The sequence below is a fragment of the Dunckerocampus dactyliophorus genome, chromosome 11 (genome assembly GCF_027744805.1).
Source record: "Dunckerocampus dactyliophorus isolate RoL2022-P2 chromosome 11, RoL_Ddac_1.1, whole genome shotgun sequence".
Taxonomy (NCBI): Eukaryota; Metazoa; Chordata; class Actinopteri; order Syngnathiformes; family Syngnathidae; genus Dunckerocampus; species Dunckerocampus dactyliophorus.
Genome location: NC_072829.1, coordinates 24,862,078 through 24,886,882, shown reverse-complemented (window position 1 = coordinate 24,886,882; position 24,805 = coordinate 24,862,078). Strand labels below are relative to the sequence as shown.

Below are 24,805 nucleotides of genomic sequence, written 5' to 3'. Positions count from 1 at the left end.
TCTTTATTTACATACGCATTTAAAATAAGGAGTGAACTTGTTTTGTTTCAGTGTAACATAAAACAAATGTCCACATTATTTTGTGTCTATGGATTGAGTAAATAACGTAAAACAACACTTCACTGGAAGTTTAAGTGAAGATGTGGTAGTTGCTGTTGAGGGCGTGGAGGGGTAACCGTCTTCCCTTCATTGGCTCAATGGAGCTTTTCAGTAAAGGCTTTAAGCTGCTCGTTCAAATCCAATTGCACTGTGTAGCTTAAAACCAAGAGAAGAAGAAAAAAGTACATAGAAAGACAGGAACAGTGCATGATCCAAAGCACCAAGCACCCCACAGATGATGACAAACCCGATGGACACACCTTACACAAAAATTATGTTACAACTCCATCTTTTTTGTGTGGGGAAAGAAAACTACAAATATTTCTGCAAGACCATAAAACATGCAGCAAATCTATCTTTGAGGATTGTCAGAGGCGAACAAATCGGCATTGCGGAGAGACCAAATTTCCTCTTTCTGAAACCATCTGTTGAAATGAAAAGAGTGTGCACTGTCGGCAGGAAGTTGTTGCCTTCCCTCAGAGTTAACTATCGGTCAGGGCTCAGTCCCAGTCCCAGAAAGACGCTCAGAGTGGCCGAGACTTCAACAAGAGCAGGATTTGGAAGTTAAGCGTTTGTATTGCGAGTGTGATCAATCAGCATGGATTTTATTGAGGCAGGCTGTGTTTGAAATAACCCAGTGACCAGCTTAGCAATTAATAATCCCTTTTGACCTCGAGAGTCACGTGTAGTAGCTTAGTAACGTCTTGATCTATGCACGTGAGTATCTTTGTACCTCCATGTAAGCAACGATGCTGCAACACTTTAGAGTGGAATGGCTTATTCTGTGTAGTTCACATATCAGCTGACTAGGCATGGGCTAATATGTGATCCTGACGGTATGATAACCTTGGGCAAAAGTATCATGGTTTCACCGTATTATAAATTGGAGCTCTAAAATGTGTTACAAAAGAACTTTTCTGTTGAACAGACATTTCCAAACAATAGAACGGTCGTTCTCAACTGCTTTGGCTGCGGGACCTATGATCACCCTTCAATGACAAGCAGCGACCTAAATTGCAGAAATGTTTTAATATAACCGTCTAAAATGTCTTATTATATTAATTTAGTTACATTTTAAGTGTAAAAAGACTGATTGCAACCGGCACAAACAAGTTGCATCATCAGCTCAGCAACACTATGTGTTTAATCCACAAATTCAAAAATAATTGGACAAAAAAAAGTGTGTGTAAATGTTTTCAGTACATGTTATATCTTAGGAGTTGAAACGGAGCATTTGCACATGGACCTGGATGAGAACTGAAACAAGGAGTTAAATATCAAATGAGTCCGATTTCTCTGATTCAACACTCACTAGGTAAATAAAAAAATAAGAGGAGGTCCATTTCTTATGTAGACCACCCCTCTGCCTGCCTGGCCAATAGATCAAATTGGGCATTAAACAGTACCGTCATATGGACGGTACTGTTGTGGGCATAATTCCCCCCCTTCGCTTTATGCCGTGCTATTCTCCAGTAGATATGTCGCTATCTAGCTGTGTGTTGGACAAATGGCACTTTAAGTCCACACTCGATGTCCTTCCCCTCCCGCTCAAGTTGGACCAAGTCGCCCATAAACATGGCACGCACCTCATGGTGGCATAGCATGCGAACAGCACTGGTGTGAGGTGTTCAGGGACATCGGATAATTACGCTACTCCACGACCCACTGAAAATGGCGCCAGGACGTATTCATGGTTATGGATAGCTTACAGAGGGTGTAGCACACCCAACAAGACGTCTTCCTTTGTGTCTCACTGCACACGCTGGCCCCCTCTTCCATTGCTCATCCAATCAGCAGTCAGAATGCAGTCTATCGGATATTTCAAATACACATTTCCTCTACTTTGGTGTTAAAAAAAAAACAAAAAGACAACACAGAGCTTGGAGAAGGAAGACACAACAAGAAGGCTAAAGAGCCACATACGGCTCCGGAGGTGCGGGTTGCACACCCCTGATCTAGGGTAATAGCATTGAGATCCTAAAATATAGTTAATAAAAAGTAATTGTCACTGTTTTTTGTGAAAGTAGGAGCAAATCAGTGGTACCAAAGCAGCAGATTTGAGGAAGAGAACTTAAACTTTTGGCATCATGTATGGTTGAGGTTGAAAGCAGATAAAACGATAGGTTTCTTACATAGACTTTACTTTGGAGGTGAGCCCGGGTACAGCAACACTGGCCTGAGTATGACATACAGGGTGCTTTCAATGATACCAAAGTACTGTAATTCAGCCCATGACTCAGACAGGGCAGCTGCATTAGCCACTACATTCTTCCAGATGTTACATGTATTTTTTACAGGCGAATCAAAGCCTGTATGAGCCATCATTCCAAGTTATGTTTGTTTGCTTCCAACTTTTGGAGCATTGTCATTGTGGAAATGGTGACACCACACACACACTGGACTGGCAGATTACAGGTCAACATGCACATCAGTACCGGGGTCAATGCCCACATGTGACTGGTTTTTATGTGTTGGGAAATTGTATATCTTAATATATAGCAACTGAAAGTCATGTGATTGAGAATGCGGAACGAGGACACATAACTGCCTGATCCACTGTGATAAAACGTGGTGATACTGGATAACTATTTTCAGACAGCAACGAAAGGCAGCTACTCTGCTAACACTTGCAAACAAGAATATGACATTGTTCTAGAGCACATGTGTCAAAGTCGTGCCATGGAGGGCCGAGACACTCCATGTTTTCTCTGCAACCAGTTTCTTCAGCAGGTGATTTAATTGATGAGCTGCTTCTCTCAAATTGAAGGAGGTGTTGACCATTAAAATCACCTGCTTTAGTGACCAGCTGGAAAGAAAACCTGCACTGTCTCGGCCCTCCATGGCACGACTTTGAAACCCCTGTAGAGACAGGCGTTTTATTTTTGCAAACATTTAAGCACCAACGGATCTATTGTCATTAATAATTAATAATTTGGGGGCCCACAGCAGGATTGGCTGCTCACTGAGAAGAGCAATACAGTACATGCTTTCATGTCAGTCTCCAAAAGTGTCCAATAAGAGCAGAGAATATTGCGTACATTTGTCACTAGTTGCCTTGTTGAAAATGAGTATCTTCGGGGGTCAGATTACTTGCTATATATAGTACCGCTACCCAGCATGTCTTGCGGTGTGTAGATAGCATGTTTGCTCGTATATTAGGGTTACTAGCAGCACGGAGGTTATGATTTTGCCCGTGTTTATCTGTCTGTTTGTCTGTGTTCAAAATAACTTGAAAAGTTCCGAATGGATTTTGATTAAATTTTCAGGAGTTGTCAGAAATGGGATATGTAAGAACTGATTACATTTTGGGGGTGATCCAAAATTTCCCAAAATTCACCCTTTTCCCTACAACTAATTATTATTACCTGCTACTACTGCCACATTTCTCAATCGATTGAAGCCATTCCAACATCAAACTGTCCAACACTGTTCAGCTATGGCGCTCAGCGCAGGTCTGTGCTCTCCGAGTGCTTCTGTAGTTTTGTGTGTTCCATATGTGTTAACTTTGTTGTTGTTGTTCGACCACGAGGAAGGTGGATGTTCGGATCAGTGACCTCCTGTTCTTTTGTGTAGTAAAATGTGGCTACAATATGATAGCTGCAAATGAAGAGTACTTCCTTAAGCACGCTGAAGTTTGCGTCTGACTAGCTCCTCTGCAACAAAAGCTCGCCAAGTTGGCAACACTGATCACTCCTGCTACGTCATTAATCCTCTGGCAGAGATGGGGTGTGTGCGAAGTTACACTCCATCCCGCCCCTACTGAATGGAGTTGCAACAATGTTACATTCACAGACAGCCCCATTAGTCTAAATGATCATTGTTACACCGTTTTTTTTCCCACTACCTCCTCCTGTTTACTTTCAGCTATGTTTTTGTATTGCATGACGCGTTGCAGCCTGTTCCAGATTGTTGATCTCAATTTTGCGAGTTGCGACTAGATTGCATCAGCAACAAGCATATCGTGATAGGGCAATAGAATTTAGGTGAAACTGTACAAAACACTTTATTAAAACACGCTCCTTTGAAAACACAATTACAGATATTTGACTGTTAGTAGGCTAGGGCATGTTTTTTGATGCCACTATGGAAAAAAAGAAACATTTTTCCAAGTTACCTGCAAAATATATATAAGCTCTAATTGCTTTTGATTTGAAATGCAGTTGCAGTTTGACACGGTTAATTGTTTTGTAGGCAAAAATGAATTTACTGAGTGGGTAAATAAATATTACAAGTAGACTTTAGAATAACTGTTTGCATTGATTGTCTATTGATTGAATTATTGTTGAGTGCCTTAATATAAGTACAGTATAAATGTAACTGTTTTATGATTAGTTTAGTAGTTTATAGAAGTTATAAAAGGGATTTTTGCAGGGACATTAATGGACAGCCACTGCTTAAAGCAGAGCAAGCTACCGAGCTAACTAGTTAGCCTCCAATTAATTTATTACTCCTAAATCCTTAAAGTTTGGATGCAAAAGATTTGCAAAATCAATCAATATGCAGCCTTTTTCACATAGATCAGTAGACTCCCAAATTGTAATAACTATATTTTAACATCACAACTACAAAATCCTCCGTGTCACTTTAACACAGGACAAGATCACAAGTCTGATGAGGTGCTACAAGCTCAATATGGGATGGTTGGTGTCACTGCTGTCACTCACACTGATACCCCTATGAGTCAATAATGGCACAAACAGTGTAGTTGAGTTTGAACAGTGTGCATGCAAAGGAGAGCAGAGAAGAGACAGGAGGATGTGCTCCTTCCCAGAGTTAAGAGCCACAAAAATAGAAATAGGAACTGGTTTGCATGCTCTGCATTACTCTCACATGCAGAACAACACAGCTCCTATTTTGCTGGGAGAAGTCCAATTTTGTACAGAGGTTGGGCTATCAGACAATAATGCACTGTGGCAATTACAGTTTTCAATTGGTTTGTCTCATCAAAACAACCACTGCGCTCATTCGGGTCTGAAGCTCTGTTTACAAGAAGGAGAAGAGCTCAGTTCAGTCATTGCAGGGGTTTTCAATGTGTTGTACAGTCAGGCTCCCCACACAGAATATGGGGGCCCTACCTTGAAAACAGATTTTCCGGAGCATATTTTCAATTGTTTTCTGTTAAACACAGACCTTGTTTTTACAGAAATCTAAAATCAACTAAAAAGTAATTGAAGTTAGCGCAGATGGTTTGAAAAATATGTTTTTCTTCATTTTCCTCAAGGTGCTCTGCCTCTCCTGAAGTCTTCTGGTGCCTACGAGGAAAGGCCCGCCTCACACTTTGGTAACAAGTGTGGTTGGCAACTGATCCAAATACAAGTAGTAAGACTTTTTGGCACCCTTCCGTCATATAGCAACACTGTGGCGTGAGGCTAGAGTGAGGACAGTGTGGCATTATGACAACTGGAAGAAAAAGAACAGAAAACATTTTCTCACACAAATCTTCTTGTAATAAACTGGCAAAAAACATACTGTATATTGCGTTGTGTCGAACCACGGATTGAAGGGCTTTCAGCTGCCCTGCTCCCAAACTTTGTAACTCACTCCCACCGAGCGTCCGTATCATAGACTCTCTTCCTTTTTTTAAATCCAGACTCAAACACATCTATTTAGGACCCTTTTTATTTTATTCCACTTTATTATGTTGTGTGCTGTTTTTATCTGTTTTCTCTTAGGTTTTCCTTAGTTTTTTTTTTAAAGCACTTAAAATAAACTTCAAAAAATAAACCAGAGCCATTACCATTTCTTATGTGATGTGCCAACATGCATATTTAAGTCGTAGCAACATTCTGTAGCCCCAAGCAGGAAAAACTCTGTTAAGTAATGGCTGAAGACAAGACAAACAACCCCAAAGGACTTGGCTTTCTATATTAGTTAGCATAATTGGTACACATTGAGACTGTGTGCGTGTAGGTGGGAGGAGGATTCCTGCCATCAAAGTGAATTGCAGTCCTGCTGCTGTCATAGCTTTCGCTGGAGGACCTACCTCCTCAAGTATGCTGACTCGGCACATGCAAAAACAATTGTAAGGCGAGGAGCTTGAGCACAGCATGCCTCGATACGGAGAGTTTCTCCAAGCTCTCTCTTTAGTGTCACTAACTAAAGCCTGGTGTGAAAAATGCTTCACTGTGGTTTTGGGGGTGATGCGGTAACAGTGCAGTAGTGAGTGGAATGGCTGGCATTTGATCTGGTGCGTTCACTCGGCGCCAGCTGCGGGCAGGCGGGAAGGAAAAAGTAGGTCAGAGAAGTGAAAAGCTTCGCGGCAGGCAGTACTGTGTGGTTCCGCCTGGCTGCCTGTGAACACACACGCACAGACAAACGCGCACGCGCACACCCACACACTCATGCATAATAGACTAGGTGGCTCACACACCAACTAAATCACACGAGGTGATATAAAAAGCAGCTCAAAGATATGGTGGCAGTGAGGGTGTTTGTCACTGGCTGAAAGCCACAGAGGTGACGAGGTAAGAGACTACTGCATATTAGTCATATGAAATAATTAGGACGCCACATGGAGTTTGTGTGAGCTAACTATTCTACTCCTGAGTCTCTTAAACCGTGAGAAAACTTACATTAGCAATGACTTCTGCAACAATAGATCATAAAAAGCAGCTGAGGGAATAGCATTACCGATTGCAACACACGCACAAACTGGAAGCGGAAGCGACACTTTCAAATTAAAAGGTTTCAAAATAAGAGTCTCTGTATAAATGTGCATAAACATGGCAAGTTCTTAACAGGTAGTGCAAAATCGATCTGTAGCAGTCAAAATTAATTTGTGGCAGGTCGCCACAAATAAATGAATGTATATGAAACACTGAAACACCCACTGTATACTTCAACACAGCGTCAACACAGCGTATGCCTGTAAAATCTGACAGCACAACCGATTGAAAAACATGTCCATCATCCACTAAAACATTGTTTTGGAAGCACGGGCAGGACTTGTCTAATAATTATAATACTGTAAGGATAGCTGAAGTGCACATATGGTGGCATGGCAACTCATAGAGGGCACCACCACAAACGAGATTTTCCACGCAAGTGAAAAAATTAGGATACCTTCATTTTGTAAGCTTTAAATATCCAGTATACAACACTGAACAATAATAAACAAATGACTTTCAACTGACCTTCTATTATTAGACCACCTGTGTGATAACACTCCAAGCACTGCTGCTAATGTTATACTGTTTATACTATAGAGCTGTGTGCGGTGCTCATACAAACTTTGATGGACATTGTGTAAATATTTACACAATGTTCAGTACTATTTGTGATTTTAATACAATTAGATACATCTGACTCACAAATAATGTTTGTTTTAAAGATGCGACATAGTGATTTTCAATTTTCTGTTGCAACATCCTCAAAGAAACTATGATAAAAGGTTGCATCAAAATCCCAGGAATAAGGGAGGATATTATTCTGACTACTGCGACACAAACTTGTCAGCATGTGAGTTATTCAAGCCCTCTTTTTTGGGATGCAACGAACAGCCACTTATCGTTAAATACACTGAAATTGTGAATATGAGGAAAGCCCAAGAAATTGGAGACTACAAAACACTGACGTGTCTGCATCTGGGATCTGGGAACTACACAGTTCAATGAGATGAATACAAACAATGCTCTCCATTCACACACACAAGTGAGTCAACAGCCCACAGGAAATTCCACACCCAGAATGTGTTGATTAGGAATAACACTTTTCTACATGAGTAAAAATTATATTACTTATGATGAAGGCAGATGAAGGGGACACAACCACCACAAACACTACCCATTAAAAGGAAATGCCATGTTAAAAACAAGACGTTACATAACATGCGCAGAATAAATGAGCTCACTTATTAACAGTGAGAGGCATGATGTTGCTGCATTTTCTGTTTTCTGCATTTTAGTGCAAGACACTGTAGCCACATAAAACACTGACTGTACCATCAACAGCTACCGAAACTGGGTGGAGTGTTTTAGGTAAAGCAACCTTCCCTGCGTGAGAAGAAACTGTTTGTGCCAAAGGACTGACTCATATCATAATAACTGACTCAGACCATTGAACCAGGCTGCGTAAAATGAACACTCACTGACTGGAAAATTAAAGAGAAGATTGAGCTGCCAGTCCACGCGAGTGGGCATCATCGGGGGCTCATACAGGACTTTCTGAGACTGAGTGGGACGAATCAGCAGGAGTTCAGCCATTTAAGTATCAATCGCATATTGTGCTATCAAATACAGTGCAATCTGAAAACCAAACCAAATGAAGACAAAATAAAGGTGCACAAAAATGTGGCAGTCCAGCTGTGCATCATAGTCTGGCAATGAAAGTGGTATCTCTGTCCCGGCATCACTAATATTAGGAGAACAATGCAATATACTTCAAAATACTGCACTTCAGCAAGTCAGCTGTTTAGTATTAACGTGAAGAGACTCACCTCTCAGGCACACACACACACACACACACACACACACACACACACACACATTAACTCATTAATGCAGAGTTGCATCATCACCTCTTTTTGCCTGTCACACCAAAAAATGAAAAGACGTATAGATATGTTGCGGGGATCGGGCATTCGGGATTATAAAAACGTATTAACACGTCTTGGGTATTGAAAGAGTTCATCTTCTCTGCACAGCAATCACAAAATCAAACGTCCATTATACATTCATGCATGCATTCAGCGAGCCCTATTAATTTAGTTTTATTATACCATGGTTCTTATTTTTACATTTATGGAGATATGAATGTTGAATTTGAATCATTGCCTGTGCTGTCCATTTTTATGACAAAAAATGCACTCTGGAACTAACTATTTTAATTTCATGTACCACCAAAGGGTAAAAAAGTTTTGAAATAACTCAGTCAACTAAAGATTCCACCATGAATGGAAAAAAGAAAAAAAGACACCTAATTACACCACACATCAGTCAAGCAGTTGAACCACTCACTAACTGATGCCATGACTTCACACGGAGTGACTGGTGGAGCTGAATCTGCATCGGTGTTTCCCGTGCATTCCTTTATTTGTGGTGGCCCACACTGTCACGCAGGGCGTTCCTCCTGGCCTGACTGGAACCATAAAAACCTGTACTTCATTTACCTTTTCTGTGGAACGAAATGTCTTGGCAGATCTGCTCCCATCTCAGGGTTATTTTTGGCATTATGCAACTGGAGGATCCAAGCAACCTTCCCAAAAGAGCCTAATGAGGCCCCCCGAGTGGCACACAGAGCAGGGCCAGCAGATTGAAAACAAAGTAAAATTTTACACAACAGTGGTGTCTAGTTTGGACAGGAAGGTCTACGATCTAGGGCTGCAACTAAACATTATTTTCTTAGTCAACTTTCAATCTTGCTGTTCCGATTAACGGAGTCATCAGTTAGACCCTAGAACGACCAAATCAATATGAACCAAACACAGTTAGTGGTTTGGTCTACAAAATATCAGAAAAGAAGCAAAAATGTCAATCACTGTTTTCCAAACTCAAAACTGATGTGTGTAAATATTTAGTTTTGCCTAAAACGCAACGATCATAGGTCTGCTTTCATGGAAGACTAAAGAAATTAAAAATGATTCACATTTAGGAGACTGAAATCACAGGATATTTTTACATTTATAATTAAAAAAAACCAAAGAATCGAATACCAAAGCAGTTGTCGATTAATTGGATAATCAATTAATCATCGAATCAGCGATGAATTATTGCAGCTCTACAGGAATCACACTGGTATTTGTCAAGGCAGTGAACATGCTTGTCCAGGTTTGAGAGGGTTAACTGGCTAGCAGAGGCTTTCACCCACAGCATTTTGTCTGGACTTTAAATACAGCTCCATCACCAAGGTAACAGTGTAACACAACCCGCTGATAACTGCCTTTGTGAGAGGGCTTCTTCACAATGAGTAGAGTTACACATTAGCATGACCATGATGAGGTGTGTTTATATGTCAAGATAATGGCACGTTATTACAGGCAATTAAGGCTTAAGGTGTTTCAATTAGTGCTATCACTTTGCAGAACACTCAGACTCATGTATGATTGCTCCACTCTAGATGTGGAGGAAAAAGCCATTTAAGCTAGAGCCCGGCCAATATTGGATTTTTGGGGGCCGATACCGATATTGTGGGGTGAAAAAAACCTGATATATAACTTGCACACTGCAAATGTTACATTTAATGCAAAGCCTCCACACTTTACTCTTCCCTTCTGCCTGTCAAATGAAAACATATACATTTAGTGCATTTTGGTCATTAGCCTAGATACTATAGTTGACCATTTTTAAATAAATACAAGTGCCTGCACTGGGCTGAAAGTGATAATACATAGGCTAATGTCAGAAATGATTTGAATGAAGACATTAACTTGTGAATTAGGAATGTCCTGATCCGATCCTCAAGATCGGGATCGGCTGCCGATCCATTGTATTTGTGAAGATCGGATCATATCGGCTTCCGCCACCAGATCAGGCCAATCCGGTTGCCGTATCACGTTCAAAACTCTCAGCCACACTGCAACATGGTAGGTGCAGTAATGTGCCTCAAAGCTGGTTGCCACTTAGCTACATCAACTGCATCTTCCTTAATCACAAGCACGGGCATTACAGTTTGTTGGAGATTTTGTAGCAATATGTGCTGAGGCTGACATCCCTTTAGAAAAGTTAGCTAAGCTACATCCATTTCTCAATTACTGGACAAAATGGGCCATGCCACTGCATGTAAGGATTTTTGCATTTTATCCACCAAGCCAAATAGCACACACTCTGTGATGGTAAAATAAGTGGAAAAGGTAAAAAACTGAATTCTAAAAAATGTAAAGAGAAAAAGAGTTTGTTAAAAAAAATTTATATATTCCAAATCACACCACAAATTGCTCTATAACCCTGTCAAATGATTAGTCCTACCCTAAAAGTATTTTGCACGGCCATTTTTTCCAGTTTTATCTTTTATTAGATGGATTTTTATTGGATTAGGGACCTGACTCACAGATGTTTGTTACAAAAGCCAAACAATATTGTTGGTCATGCTGTGTATATCTGCATTTCATTTAAAACATTGTACCGTATTAGATAGATAATGGTGGACATGTGAATTAACAGCAACTTATCCAACGTCAAAGCGCTGTAATACGCTTTCTGCAACCTGCGCGAAAACTAGAATGTTCTCCTTGACGGGCCCTGACATCGTGGCACTAAAGTGTCGTATTACATTGTTTTATGAATTCACAGCCTACCATGCTGTAAAATAAATGCACTTTCTTTTCGTGTTCAAGTCGCCTCTACCTACAGCGGACTGAGCGAGAGCGAGCGGCAGAGCAAGAGCGCTGCTCTGTGAGCGAGAAGGAGGGGCCAGGTACAGGCAGCAAGCAGACTGACACACAGGGACGGAGCGACTGCGTCTCAGCGCAGCAAAAAGTTATACATCGGCTACATTTTCACCAATATTGATTAATCGGTGATATGTCATAATCGGCCCGATATATCGCTCAAGCTCAAATTTAAGCCACTTTAACTAACTATGGAACTATCACACATAAGGCCACGAGCTGTCAAAAACTGTGAGGACAAAATTTAATTAATGGCAAAATGCTCTTTGAAGCCTGACATTTGTAATTCCTTGCGCTCACGGGGATAAAGCTACTGCTGTGTAAATTATGCATAAACCTTGCATCCAAAGAGACGCAAAGGTAATCATCTCATGTAGGCATTACTGTCACAGTCAAAATGCCAAGAAATAGAAACAGAAACAGGACTTCAAAACTACGTAATACTAGTACTACAAAAACTACATATCTTATCAATCCATGACTCTGCAAATATGTTGAATATGAAGTGCTTTGAGGCTTTCCGTCATGTTTTCATGTTCTTTCTGGAAAGTGACTTGTATTGAAAGGGAAGACCAATCAATACAAATGAGTGACAGTGATATAAAAAGAAAGGTCAGAAACACAAATGAATACAGTTCAGCTCTGCCAACTTGTCCTACCTGGTAAAGCTGGTCTGGTAGCTGAGGGTGCTTGGGAACGCATCAGAGGCCTGATGCAAGCTTGACACTTGTCCAGGGGTCTGGGCTCTGCTCCAGCCTGCACTGACAGGAAGATACTGGCAGGCCACCGACTTCTGATCCTTCTGCTGTTGTGTGCTGAGTCCAAAGTGGAAGCTCTGACCTCCCGAGGTGCTCACCCCACAGATGGAGATGGGGCTAGAGGTGGGCAGGTCTGTGGATGTGGTGCTGCTTATTTGGCAGTAAGTCTGGCTGCCAGACATCTTCTCTTTTTTGATAACACCTTGGGTGCAGAGCTGAATGAAGTCGCCATCTTTTTCTTTCTTCACCAAAGTGGCTGTAGGGGTCAGGGTGGCAGTACTGGATATGCATGAGCTGGACTGATCAGGACTGGCCACACAGCTGTTACCATTGAGAGCGAGTGAGCCACTGCCGTTAGCAATCTCTGTGGCAAGAGGCTTGATTTCCCTCTCTGAACCGACATCCACGAGTATAGCTTCATCTGCCAGAGTGGACAAGAAGGCGTCATCTCCAACATAAAAATCTGAAGGTGAGCCGGTGAGCTCAAAGTCAGTGAGCAGATCCAGAGTGTTATCGCCGAATAATTTCTGGCTCATGTCGATGTCTTTCCCAATGTGTTCAAAGGCATGATCCAAGTCAATGGGATCATGACCTACTTTATCCAGCGACAAATCCTCAGTTTTCATTGAGAAAAAGTTAGGATCTGATCCCCCAATGAGAGAATCCATGGAAGACGGGGTTAAGTGTGCTATTCTGCCCCCGAGCTGCGCCAAGTTCACCCCTGGGTTTTGCCGACTGGATGAGATCGGCCTCTGATCTTTGGTCGGGCCTTGTTGCTGTGGACCTTCTTGCAAGGGGCTTACAGTGGCAGTGATGGAGGAGGAGGTGACGTCTATTGGAGCAGGGATGCTGTTGAGGCCGTTAGACTGTCCAGGCTGCATTGACTGGTCGGATGGGTGAAGAACAGAGGCGGCAGAACTGATGGCACTGCGAGGGGCCACTTTCAAGGGATCTCCCCACTCTGCGAATTCGGTGTAGACCAATTTGCCTGATTGGTCATCTCTTCTGAATGTTATCTTTACTTCACCTTGGTCCATCTTTTGGCATGGAGAGAGGGCAAACAGAGGGTAACAGTTAGTTAGCAGGCTCTGCACATATGGAGACATTTCTATTTGACATGCTTTGTATGTATTTGATCCCGTGCTGGTTTTGTTTAAGCTCTTACAAAGAAAAAAATATGAACAGACCAGAAATTTTATGCTAAATTTATTCTAATCAAGAGAGACAGAATGTAAAAAAAATCCACAAAAAGCAAATAAAGATGATCAGTTCAATTTTATTTGATTGAGAGAAAAGTATTTGAGGATGTACCAACCACAGACTAGTTATGTGTCCATGAAGCACACAAATTTGTCCTGTCCCTTTAGTAAAACACTTCTAAACTCAACTAATCAAAGGTGGTCCTGGGTTGCGTTGAGTTCTGTTGCTAGACTCTGACGCAGGTCGAGTTTTGGGGAAAGTTTTGGTGTAGATGGCCTAAATTAACATGTTTCACTGTACAGGGAGGACAGGAAGGAAAAGATTAAATACAAGAATGAAATGAAACAGAACTCCTTACTCTTTCCCTTTGGTTGTCTTGCATACTGGAAGAGGTGGTGTTGCAAGGAGTGAAAGACTGGCTTAATGCGAGGAGCTGGTCTCAACAAGTCTCAAAAATGAGACCGCTTGGTGAGACAAAGACCACTATTGTCGCATTGAATCAGAAATGGAAGAAAGATAACAGCACTCACTTTTTTTTTTGGACCAGAAAGGTACTATAGCGGTGGTCACCAACCTTTTTGAACTCAAGGTACCTGGTCTTGGCCGTGAACCTGTGCAAGCGAGCCGGTGTGCGTGCGCCGGTACCTTCGGCCGGGTTTTGGGGACTGGCCTCCATGGAGCCTGTTGGTCACTCTCCGGGAGGTGAGGGCACTGATGTAATAATAAATGTTTTTTCTAATATTCTCACGATAGACCGGCAAAGACCCAAAGATCGACTTGTGGATCGCGACAGATTGGTGATTAACTCTACTGTAACACATTGTTATACATCCTGATTTTCTTATGTTATTTCAGATTTTGCAAATGTACATGCTGAACACAGCAAATATATTAGCAATTGGTGTGAAAAGGAGAGAGGGTAGAATTAAATAAGCTCTGCTTCTTCCAACTCCTTTTCCAACATGTGGAATTGTGCATTGGAATGTGAAGCATTCCAGTGTAGCCTGTATGCATGTTTAAAATAAATTAAACCATTACCATATCACTCTGGACTTCTATGCAGGATTTCACCTTTAGGGGTAAGGATCATCCTGCAGTGCCTGCAAGGACGTCCTGCTCAAGAAGACATATGTATAGGCCTGCCTGAGGTTTGCCAACCAACACCTGAATGACTCAGACAAGGCTTGGCAGAATGTGATGTGGTCTGATGAGACCAAAACACAATGTATTTGGAGGAAAAGAAATGCTGAATATGAGCCCAAGGCTGAAACATACAGCTTTAGGGCTGTTTCTCTGCTCTTCATGTCTAAAGGTCATACAATCAGTAGATAATATGAATACTGCTTGAAAATGTAATGCAGATATACAGTATGTGCGTGGCTTTGCTTGGCATTATGCATATAACAATTACTTTTGTCAGTTTGACAGACAGCCCCAATTCACCTACAGTACAAGACCTAAGCCAAATGCTACATATTCTTGGCCTAAATTAAGCATTTTCAAATGTCAGACTACAAAGGACCATCTAATCTGCAGAAAAAATAATTGGAGCCGACCTTCCTCCATACGTGACCTGCGTCGGTCCAGGTCCAGGTCCAGGTCCAGGTCCAGGTCCAGGTCGCGAGCAGGGAACATCACTGCAGACCACTCACACCCCGGACACAAACTGTTCAAACTCCTTCCCTCAGGTAGGCGCTACAGTGCACTGTACGCCAAAACCACCAGGCACAGAGTCACTTTCTTCCACCAGGCAGTCACTCTGATGAACACTTGGACACGTCAAAGTTGACCCCCCACCCAAAAAAAAAATCACTTGAATGGAAATCTCCTTTTTTTTAAATGTAAATACAGTGTTCCCTTGTTTATCACGGGGATAGGTTCCCAAAATAGCCCACAATAAGTGCAATCCGCGAAGTTATTAACTATAGTAACTATATTTTTGTACAATTATTATATATGCTTTCAGGCTGTAAAACCCCTCACCATACACTTTACACACTGTTCTCAGACAGGCACTGACATTTTATCACAATTCTCTCTTGTTTAAACACTCTCAAAGTTCAAATTTCATTAGAATTTTAATTCGCTCCTCTGCTCGTGGCTTTTGTTCACAGATCAAACTACGATAATATTCAGTTTAACACTGAATCCTACTTCGCGGAAGACGAGACTGTGTTCTTTCTTCTTCTGTAGTTTGGTGTGTCATGTGGTTCCATCTGCGTGTCTGTTCACAGCGCCACACGTAGGTGCGCCTTGTGTACTGCACCGTTTTCACCCAGTGATCTGTTCTGGTCAGGATGCAACTATGCTGCTCCAAAAAATAAAGGGGAACACTTAAACAACACAATGTAACTCCAAGTCAATCGCACTTCTGTTAAATCAAACTGTCCACTTAGGAAGCAACACAATCAATTTCATATGTTGTTGTGCAAATTTTTTTTCATTCATTCAGATCTAGTATGTTTATTTTTTTGAGCAGTATATTCACTAAAATGACACAGTGTGGACGCGAATTTTTCTTCAACCCGCCAAAAAAAAAAAAATCATATGAACGTTCCCTCGTGGACAGGGGCCGTAATTTTTTCTGGATTTGTTTGAATTCTCTCTGTTATACTAAACCTAACATAAAACAATCTGGACCGTTTATAAAGGGGTAAGCTTTAAACAAAAATCAGCACAGGAGCAAATACTTTATTTCCCCCCACTGTATTAAACGTCAAAGAGGCGAATTACTGTAGTGAAAGTTACCCAGCATGCTCTCCGCGCGCCTGTGACCGCACATCGCAACGTTAGCTAGCTCCAGCTAGCGGCCATGTCGCATGAGTAAGACGGCTCTGACAACAAAATTAAAATATACATACAGTACACAGACACTTGGACGTCTGCTTAAATTTAACATTACCAAAGCCTTACTCGTGGCTGTCGCCAAGCCAGGTAGCAATGTGAACGATGTGCCAACATTTTCTCTCAAATGTCACAAAGTAACACGAATATGGCGTTAGCGCGCCCGTGTGTAATCAGCAAAAACAAAACTTAAATTTACCTTGAGATGACGACTTGTTGATGAGAGCCCACAGATCGTCTTTCAACATGGTGATGGTTCAAAGTGGCCGACCACAACACGTCAACTCGGTATTAGTCAATTCCTCTTGCGTCGTACTCCTGGTGGTGAATAGAGGAAACCAAGCCGCGCTGAAGCTGCTCGGTGACATATACACATATGAATATTTAAATTCTCTCTCTACTATACAACGCAAAAACGAACTGCAAAGTAAACAAGCTGAGCTACGGTGCTCCACAGCTATCCATTAGGGAAGCAGGCGCTAACCTTCAAGCAAAACATACAAAATGGAGAACCAAGCAAGCGAGTCCACAGTGGCTTTGTTTCAGTTTGCAGCGACATCTGTCGGGAAACATCTGTAACTACAGCCTATAAAGTAGTACTGAACAGTAATTCGTGCATTTAGTTAGAAGATGTAGCCTTTCAATCAGGGGGTTTCCGCTTACTCCGTGTACTCGCTCAAATCAATCCAGTTTTGCTTTGGATATAACTGAAGTTAGCTTAGCAAGTTTGAAACTGATGTTTTTCTAGATTTTTTTCAAGCCGCTGCAACCCTCTCACACTTTGAAAACCCTTGTTTGTTTTACTCCCACAGACAGACACATTACTGTTATGTTATGTATGAAGGCATAAATGACATGTTTGTTTTGTTTTGTTTTGTTTGTTTGGTTTTTTATTTTTATTTTTTTACCAAAATCTGTCATTAACTTGTTGAAGCCATGTTGAATTTGTTGCTGTTGGTAATATTATCAGCAGCAGGATTAATCAATAAAATCAATGATTCTATTTATTTTTTTCTCACATCTTCATTTGCTAAGTGTGAAGCAATGCAAAATATGTAGACTGTTACCTATAAGACATATTCTATATATGCCTTATGCTTTTTCTTTCCTCCCGGCCGACCTCGTGTCAAAATATGCCATTATTCTGCAGCATCTTGTAAGCGACACTACGGATTGTAATTCAAGAGCCTGTAAAATGGACAGCACACAGATTTTCTTACATCACTCCCAGGTGGGGACCATATTGTCTTACATTATTCATGCTGAAGTTGCATGAAATTCAGCCTCTTCCAAATGATACACTCTAACCTGAGAGGAGCAGCATAGAAATCAGGTGAACACAAGAGGAAGGGAAATTATTTTTAAATGAAGACGAATGAGAAACCTGCATTTTACATTTGCAGTCAGTCGCGCATATGGGGCTCAATAGTGTTTCTACAAGTGAAATGCATTGATTTGTCAAACAAATGTAGCTAAATTGTAAATATTAATTGAAGAACAGCACTGGGCACACATTGCTTTGCAGAATAAGATGAAACAATCCTCAATAATAACCGCCTTTCCTCAAATACCAGCATAAAAACCTGCAGCACACAAAACTGCATAGTGGTGTTGCTCTAAATCCCGACTGTTTCAATCCCACTCAGTCCCCTGTGGCTGCTTAGCAACCCTTCTCCAGCACAATGTACTCGGAATTAACAGGGCAAAGCGTGACCGCTGCCTCCTCAAAACCAGGAGTCAAGGGTGCGCCGCCATCATCAGCACTGTGGCAATAGAAACCTCTGCTTTTACAACACAGCTCGAAACATACGACGGAGTATGCGGGCCACATTGAAAAAAAAAAAAAAATCGGGGATTTCGAGAACAAAGTCGTAAATTTACAGGAAAAAAATAGTAATATTACGAGTATAAAGCTGTCAATTTACGAGAAAAAACTCGCAGCTTTATGTTACAGGCTTTGCCTGAGACTTATGTGACCTTTGGCCTTGGGTATGTGGAGGGTAAGGAAGGTGGAAGTGAGAAGGGCTACACATGCTAATCTATTTGTGCTCAACTGCTGTGTTTTGCTGCCACGTTACTGAATAAGTAAAAGCTCGCCTTAAGCAAGAGGAAAGTTTCCTTTCTTCCTGAAGAGCTATGCTCTGTTTTCCCTCTGACACGTATGACACGTAATATTACCACTTCATTCTCGGAAATTTACGACTTTATTCTTGGAAATTCATGCCTTTTTTTCTCGTAAATGTACGACTTTATTCCCGTAAATTTATGACATTTTTTATCGTAAATTTCCGACACGACTCTCGTAATATTACGCCTTTTTACTCGTAAATTTACGACATTTTTATCGTAAATTTACGACTTTACTTTTGTAAATTTATGACATTTTTTATCGTAAATTTACGACTTGACTCTTGTAATATTACGTCTTTTTTTCTCATAAATTTAAGACCTTTTCCTCGTAAATTTACGACTTTATTCTCGTAAATTTACAACATTTTTTCTTGTAAATTTATGACTTTTTTCTCGTTAATTTACGAGGTTATTCCCGTAAATTTATAAAACATTTTTATCGTAAATTTACGAAATGACTCTCGTAATATTATCACATTTTTGTTGTAAATTCATGACTTTTTTCTCGTAAATTTACGACATTATTCCTGTAAATTTACGACATTTTTTTATCGGAAATTTACGACTTGACTCTCGTAATATTACGCCTTTTTTCTTGTAAATTTATGACCTTTTTCTCATAAATTGACGACTTTATTCCCGTAATTGTATGACATTTTTTTTTTGTAAATTTACAACATGGCTCTCGCAATATTACGCCTTTTTTCCTCGTAAATTCATGACCATTTTCTCGTAGATTTACGGGAATAAAGTCGTAAATTTATGACTTTACTCTCGTAATATTCCGACTTTTTTTTCTCGTAAATGTAAGACTTTTTTCTCATGAATTCACTGTTTCATTCTCGAAATCGCTGATTATTGTTTTTCTTTCAATGTGGTCCGAATACTCTGTCGTACTAAACATGCACATTGCAGGAAAAAACAAGATCATTTCCTGTAAAGGATCAATAAAAGATCGAGTTTAACGAACTCTCTTTCCTCCCCACACAATGTAAAGTTTATTGATGGCAAATTCTATTAGAGAAGGCCCCAAGCAATAACACAGTCCCATGAGTAATCCTGCCACCATAATCCAGAATAATATGACTCAGGTTTGTCCCTCCCTTTGTTTTTGTTTTTTCAAAAATCCAATTCATCTGATGGAACGAAAAAAAAGATGCACATTTGAATTGTCTTTAAGGCTTAGTTCAGAAACAAATCCCAGATGTACGATGAACCTTCACTCTGTGCCGTTCTAATACGGCAGCTTCGTGGACAATTCTTCATTTGCAGTCTGAGAGGCAATGATTGTATTCTTTCATATGTTGGATTTATAGTCCTTCAAATCCAGCTGCTTTGCTTTGTTTACACCAACACCTAAGAGCTCAACATTTCTACAATTTGGATGAATTTTTGATTTTTTGTTTTTGTTTTTGCATGATAGCTTATAAAAGTGTAAGTTATCATTTTCACCGCTAGGTAGCGCACTCTTATTGTGCTTCCATCCACTTCTGTATGCATGAAAACAAATCCTTAAGACAGATTTGTCCAAACTTTGTCCACCAAGGACCACATGCTGAAAACTGAAAGGATGCAATATATGCTAAGAAGTTACATAAGTATATATTTCAAGAAAAAACTGCATCTCAGCTTTGTGATTGAGGTGAAAAAGCTTATTATTTTTACTACTACTTACTACTACTACTACTTTGTTATTTTTTCTCTTTTTTTTTTTAATTTTCAAAATATTTCAACTTTCTTCTTAAATAATCATCACAAATTATGTTTTTGTAATATTATGACTTTATTCCCATAATATTTCACTTTTTTCCCCAACCTAATTTTCCAAAAATTGCAATTTTATTGTTTCATTTGTTTCTCATAATGTTACGACTTTTAAACAAAATATATGTATTTTTCTTTAATATTTATCAACTAAAATAACGTTATTCTTACTCATAATATCACAGGTTTATTCCCGTAAATTTGTGACTTTCTTTCTCCTTAGAATGCAACCTTTTTCTTTTGATATTTTGACTTTGTTGTTGTAAAAATTACAGCTGTTTTTTTCTGCTGTTATTTATTTATTTATTTATTTTTACATTTTTCCATCTATTTCAACTTTCTTCTTGTAAATTTTCTTCTCATAATTATGACTTTATTGCCGTAATATTTCACTTTCTTCCCCAACCTAATTTTCCAAAAAATGAAACTTTATTGTATTTCATTTGTTTCTCATACTCTTACAACTTTTTAAAAAATTATGTATTTTTCTTTAATGTTTAAACTCTGTGCTACTAAAATGATGTTATTCTTTTTTCATAATATTACGAGTTTATTCTTGTAAAATTGTGACTTTCATTCTCGTTAGAATGCAACCTTTTTCTCATAATTATGACTTTATTCCCCTAATATTTTGGCTTTATTTTCGTAAAATTATAACTTTTTCCACAGCCTAATTTTCCAAAAAATTACAACTTTATTTGTTGCTTTGTTTGTTTTTAATAATATGACGACTTTTTTTTAAGTTTCAACTTTATGCTACTAAAATGGTGTTATTTTTCCTCATAGTATTACGACCTTATTCTCATAAAATTACAACTTTTTTCTCTTAATAGTTTGACTTTATTGTACACATTTTTTTTAGTTTCTTGTTAAATTCTATTTTTAGAATGTGCCGCGGGCCAGTAAAAAAACACCCGAGCGCCACAAACGAGCCCCGGGCCGCATTTTGGACTCCCCTGCGTAAAGACATCCGGTGGGATACATTGTGTCCTTCTACAACAAAGCAAAAAAGTAGTTTAAAAATCCCATATTGTGCTATTTTACAACAATTTTAAATTGGTCTCAGAGGTCCTACGATGGTGCATTGGAAGTGTGTCAGCCAAAATCTAGCCTTGATGCTGGAATGTAGACCGTTTAAAAGTGCTTTTAGCAAGCCCTACTGGGAACATGCTGTTTTATGTGTCTTTAGCTTTAGCTTTAATGTTAACGAGTGTGTGCTCATTCACTCCTCCACTGTGTTCTTTATCCACTTTTCACATACACACTCTAACGCTGCACCTGTTCAACCTAATAGGTGCCATATATCACATACAGCAACGTAACATTAAGGAGTCGGACAGGAGGACACAAATGTTTGCAAAACTAGCATAGCTACAGTATGTGCGCTACAGTGCTAACATTACACTCACACTTTAACATCATGCTAGGCTAGCATGATGTTAAAATGTTCACTGGAGGCAAACAAAATGATCAAACTGAGAGCTCCCACATTTGTAGATGCCTAACAGATAGTTAGCAGAATTGTAGGCTTATTCCAAGATGTGTAGTGAAGCCTGCTTTTTTAAAAATTTTAAACAAAGCTGTCTTCCATGAAGTGGTGGGCGTACAAAAGGGGCGTTAATTTCAATATCCAATATAACACTGCTTCACCATACCCTAGCATACCATTCTGCTGGTGAAGTGTATGCTGGGAAGAGTCAGGAGTGCATTGGAGGCCTTTGCTTACAACGTGAGAGGAACTCATTTTTAGAATTCCACCAGCTGGGACTAAAATTGATTTAGAAAAAAAGAGACTCCGCCAAAAAGGAAATACTGGCCAAAAGCTCACAGTCTTATGATGATCAATGTTTTCTACTCATAATTCAAATACTTTATAGAATGCAAAAACTTCAATTAGGAGGACACTTAAAGAAGGGGTGTCCAAAGTGCGGCGCCAAGGGCCGTTTTTTGGCATGCGCCTGTTTTTTTATTTCCATATTCTAAAAATAAAGCTAATTATTAATGAAGTGTTAGGATGGGCTGTCTCTCTTCCATCGTTAATTCCTTTTTTTCATGCCATTTGTATCGCAACAAATGCCTTTCTCCAGTACAATGCTGGTCCATTGATGTTCACGAGGGCGTAGTACCACAGTATGTTCCGAACACGGTTTTTATGCAGACAGAGGAGGGAGTAAGTTTTGCACCAACTGCCAAGGCTTGATCAACCTCCATATCTGCAGAACAGCTTTAGATTGTTGACCTATTTAGTAGTCCCTGAAACAGGCTTTTTGTATAATTCTGAAATACACATTATTTTTCAGTTTTGGATAACCTTACCTTTTTTTTTAACCCCTGGCACTTCACCACTTACCTTTGTACCATTTCAAGCTATTCATTGGACTTGAATGACCTGAATTTCAATAAATAACTGGAAAAATTGGGGTGTTGTAAAACTTTTGACCGGTCGTGTATATTATTAGCGATTGCACTAATTTGCTTTGTCTATAACACAACCTAAGATGTGTATTTTTTGTTCCGATAGCTTAGCAAATACGCAGGAATAGGTTCCCAAAACAGCCCGCAATAATTGAAATCCGCGAAGTAGCCCGCTTCATTTACGTTACAATTATTATATACAGAAAAAACACCCTTGTTTCTTCTGTTTCTTGTTCATTTTAATGCCTGATACAACTAAAGGTACATTTGTTTGGACAAATACAACAATGACAACAAAAATAGCTCATAAGAGTACATTTTTTGGCAGTACAATGCTATAGCTATTCATGGAAGCACTGAAGTGATTTTGAAATCAAGAAAACCATGGAAGTTGCTAAATATCAGCTCTTAAATTCACCTCTTAGTTGTTATCATGATTATATTTGTCCCAACAAATGTACCTTTAGTTGTACCAGGCATTAAAATGCATCAATAAACTGAAGAAACAAGGGTGGTCTAATCATATTTTCCATGCCTGTATGTTTTAAGGCTGTAAAACCCCTCACCATACACTTTATACACTTTTCTCAGACAGACAATAACATTTTCTCTTTTAAACACTCCAAAAAGTTCAGCCTTCGTTTGAATTTTAATAATCAACCGACAGGTCGGACACAAGAAATGATGACGCCACACACGCGTATTTCACTCCTGCGGCCGTGCCTTTTTCGTCCTTCTGCTGTACTTTTGCGTTTTTGTATCCTTGTTAAAAACATATTGCCGCAGTACTCTTCTTGTTAGAGTCCTCCTCTTTTGAACCGAAGATTCATTTACAAACTAGCAAGCGAGCAAGGTAGCGTGACACAGGAGACACGCAGGGTGGCAGAAGGAGATTGATTGAAAATTACCTACAGCCAATCAGGACGCAGAAAACAATGGGAGAGAGAGAGATAGAGAGAGAGAGACAATCAACTTCCCACAATTCAATTCTTCTTAAAGGGCCAGGCTAGGCCTGTAACGGCGTTCACAGCTGTAATAAAAAAAAAAAACTCAAAAAAAAAAAATCCACAAAACAGTGAATGGGTGAAAGGTGAACAGCGATAGTGCGAGGGAACGCTACGCTGACATACGTTGGATTGGTTTCAGCATCTCTAATGCACAAAATGTATCAAAGTGGACCCCCTGCATCCTTCAATGTTTCTACATGCAACCCTCCATGGAAAAGGTTTGGACACCCCTGACTTGACAGCATAAAGCCGCCAGATGTTGAAAAAGGACAAAAGGAGGTGTTTTTAATAGTTCATGGGCCGCACAGTGCACCAGTGGTTAGGAGACTGAGGGTTTGAAATGCTGTTTGGGCATCTCTGTGTGGAATCTGCATGCTCTTCCTGTGTCTGTGGGTTTTATTCTGGGTACTCTGGATTCCTCCCACCCTAAAAACATACATGTCATGGAGGTTCTAAATTGTTCATAGGTGAGTGTGGGAATGGTTGTGTGCCCCGCCTCTCGCCCAAAGTCAACTGGGATAAGTGTTGCCCTTGCTTGGAGCCCCTGTCTCCCTTTTGATTTTCTATCCAGATCCCATGTTCTGGATAGAACGCACCTGAGCTTGATTGCCTACGCTCACTACTTAGGCTGACTGCTGACAGCTGGGGAACGCCGGATTATTCCTCTCGACTCCACACTTCGCCTGTGCTGCCACCCCTAGACCTCTGTAGATTCAGTGTTACCTTAGCGTTCAGCAGCACCTGCCTCCAGCCGGCACTTTGTTGTTTGTTTTTTCCATGGTGTACCCTTGTGTTGGCACCATCGCCTTGAGTTTAGTTTTTTGTAACAGAATAAATTCCGTAAAGACCTACCTGCCTCCTGCCTCTGCATTTGGGACCAGAGCCACGCCTCATCCGCCCGTGACAAGTGTGACCCTAATGAGGACACCCCAAACACCCCATCCATCTGCTTCTGCCAGCCCCCACCCCCCCGGAGACAAATTTTAGAACCCACTGTGGCCCTTGAGGGAAGAATTTTGCCCACCCGTGTGCTTGCACACCACGTCTTTGTAGATAACTTGAATACACATCATACAGTAGTCACTTCCATTGAGGATCCACTCTGTCCGTGGTGCTGAAATGAGGACTAATTCCGAATCGATCATGCTGATCGGATCAGTTTTCCAATGCAGTGATTCAGGAGACGGAGGATTGTGAAGGAGGGGAGTGTCTGCCTCTCATGCGCACTCGAATCCATTTCAAATGTGAGCCAGATATTTAATGAC

At 40.3% G+C, this 24,805-nt stretch overlaps 1 protein-coding gene across 3 annotated transcripts in view; it reads right to left on the bottom strand.

Annotated features, from left to right (window-relative positions):
- The window catches only part of nr3c1 (nuclear receptor subfamily 3, group C, member 1 (glucocorticoid receptor)), a 33,680-nt gene extending 16,927 nt beyond the window's left edge, over positions 1–16,753 (bottom strand). Inside the window, exons 1-4 of one of the 3 annotated variants that reach the window (XM_054791469.1) lie at positions 16,424–16,753; positions 13,955–15,149; positions 13,739–13,863; positions 12,082–13,217 (exon numbers count right to left, since the gene is read on the bottom strand). In XM_054791469.1, the coding sequence (XP_054647444.1) occupies positions 12,082–13,217; positions 13,739–13,762 (1,160 nt within the window). In that variant the 5' untranslated portion in view covers positions 13,763–13,863; positions 13,955–15,149; positions 16,424–16,753. Of the gene's footprint in view, positions 1–12,081; positions 13,218–13,738; positions 15,150–16,423 lie in introns of all 3 variants that reach the window. The other 2 variants (XM_054791468.1, XM_054791470.1) reach the window with 2 other exon arrangements.
- Positions 16,754–24,805: the final 8,052 nt, after the last annotated feature.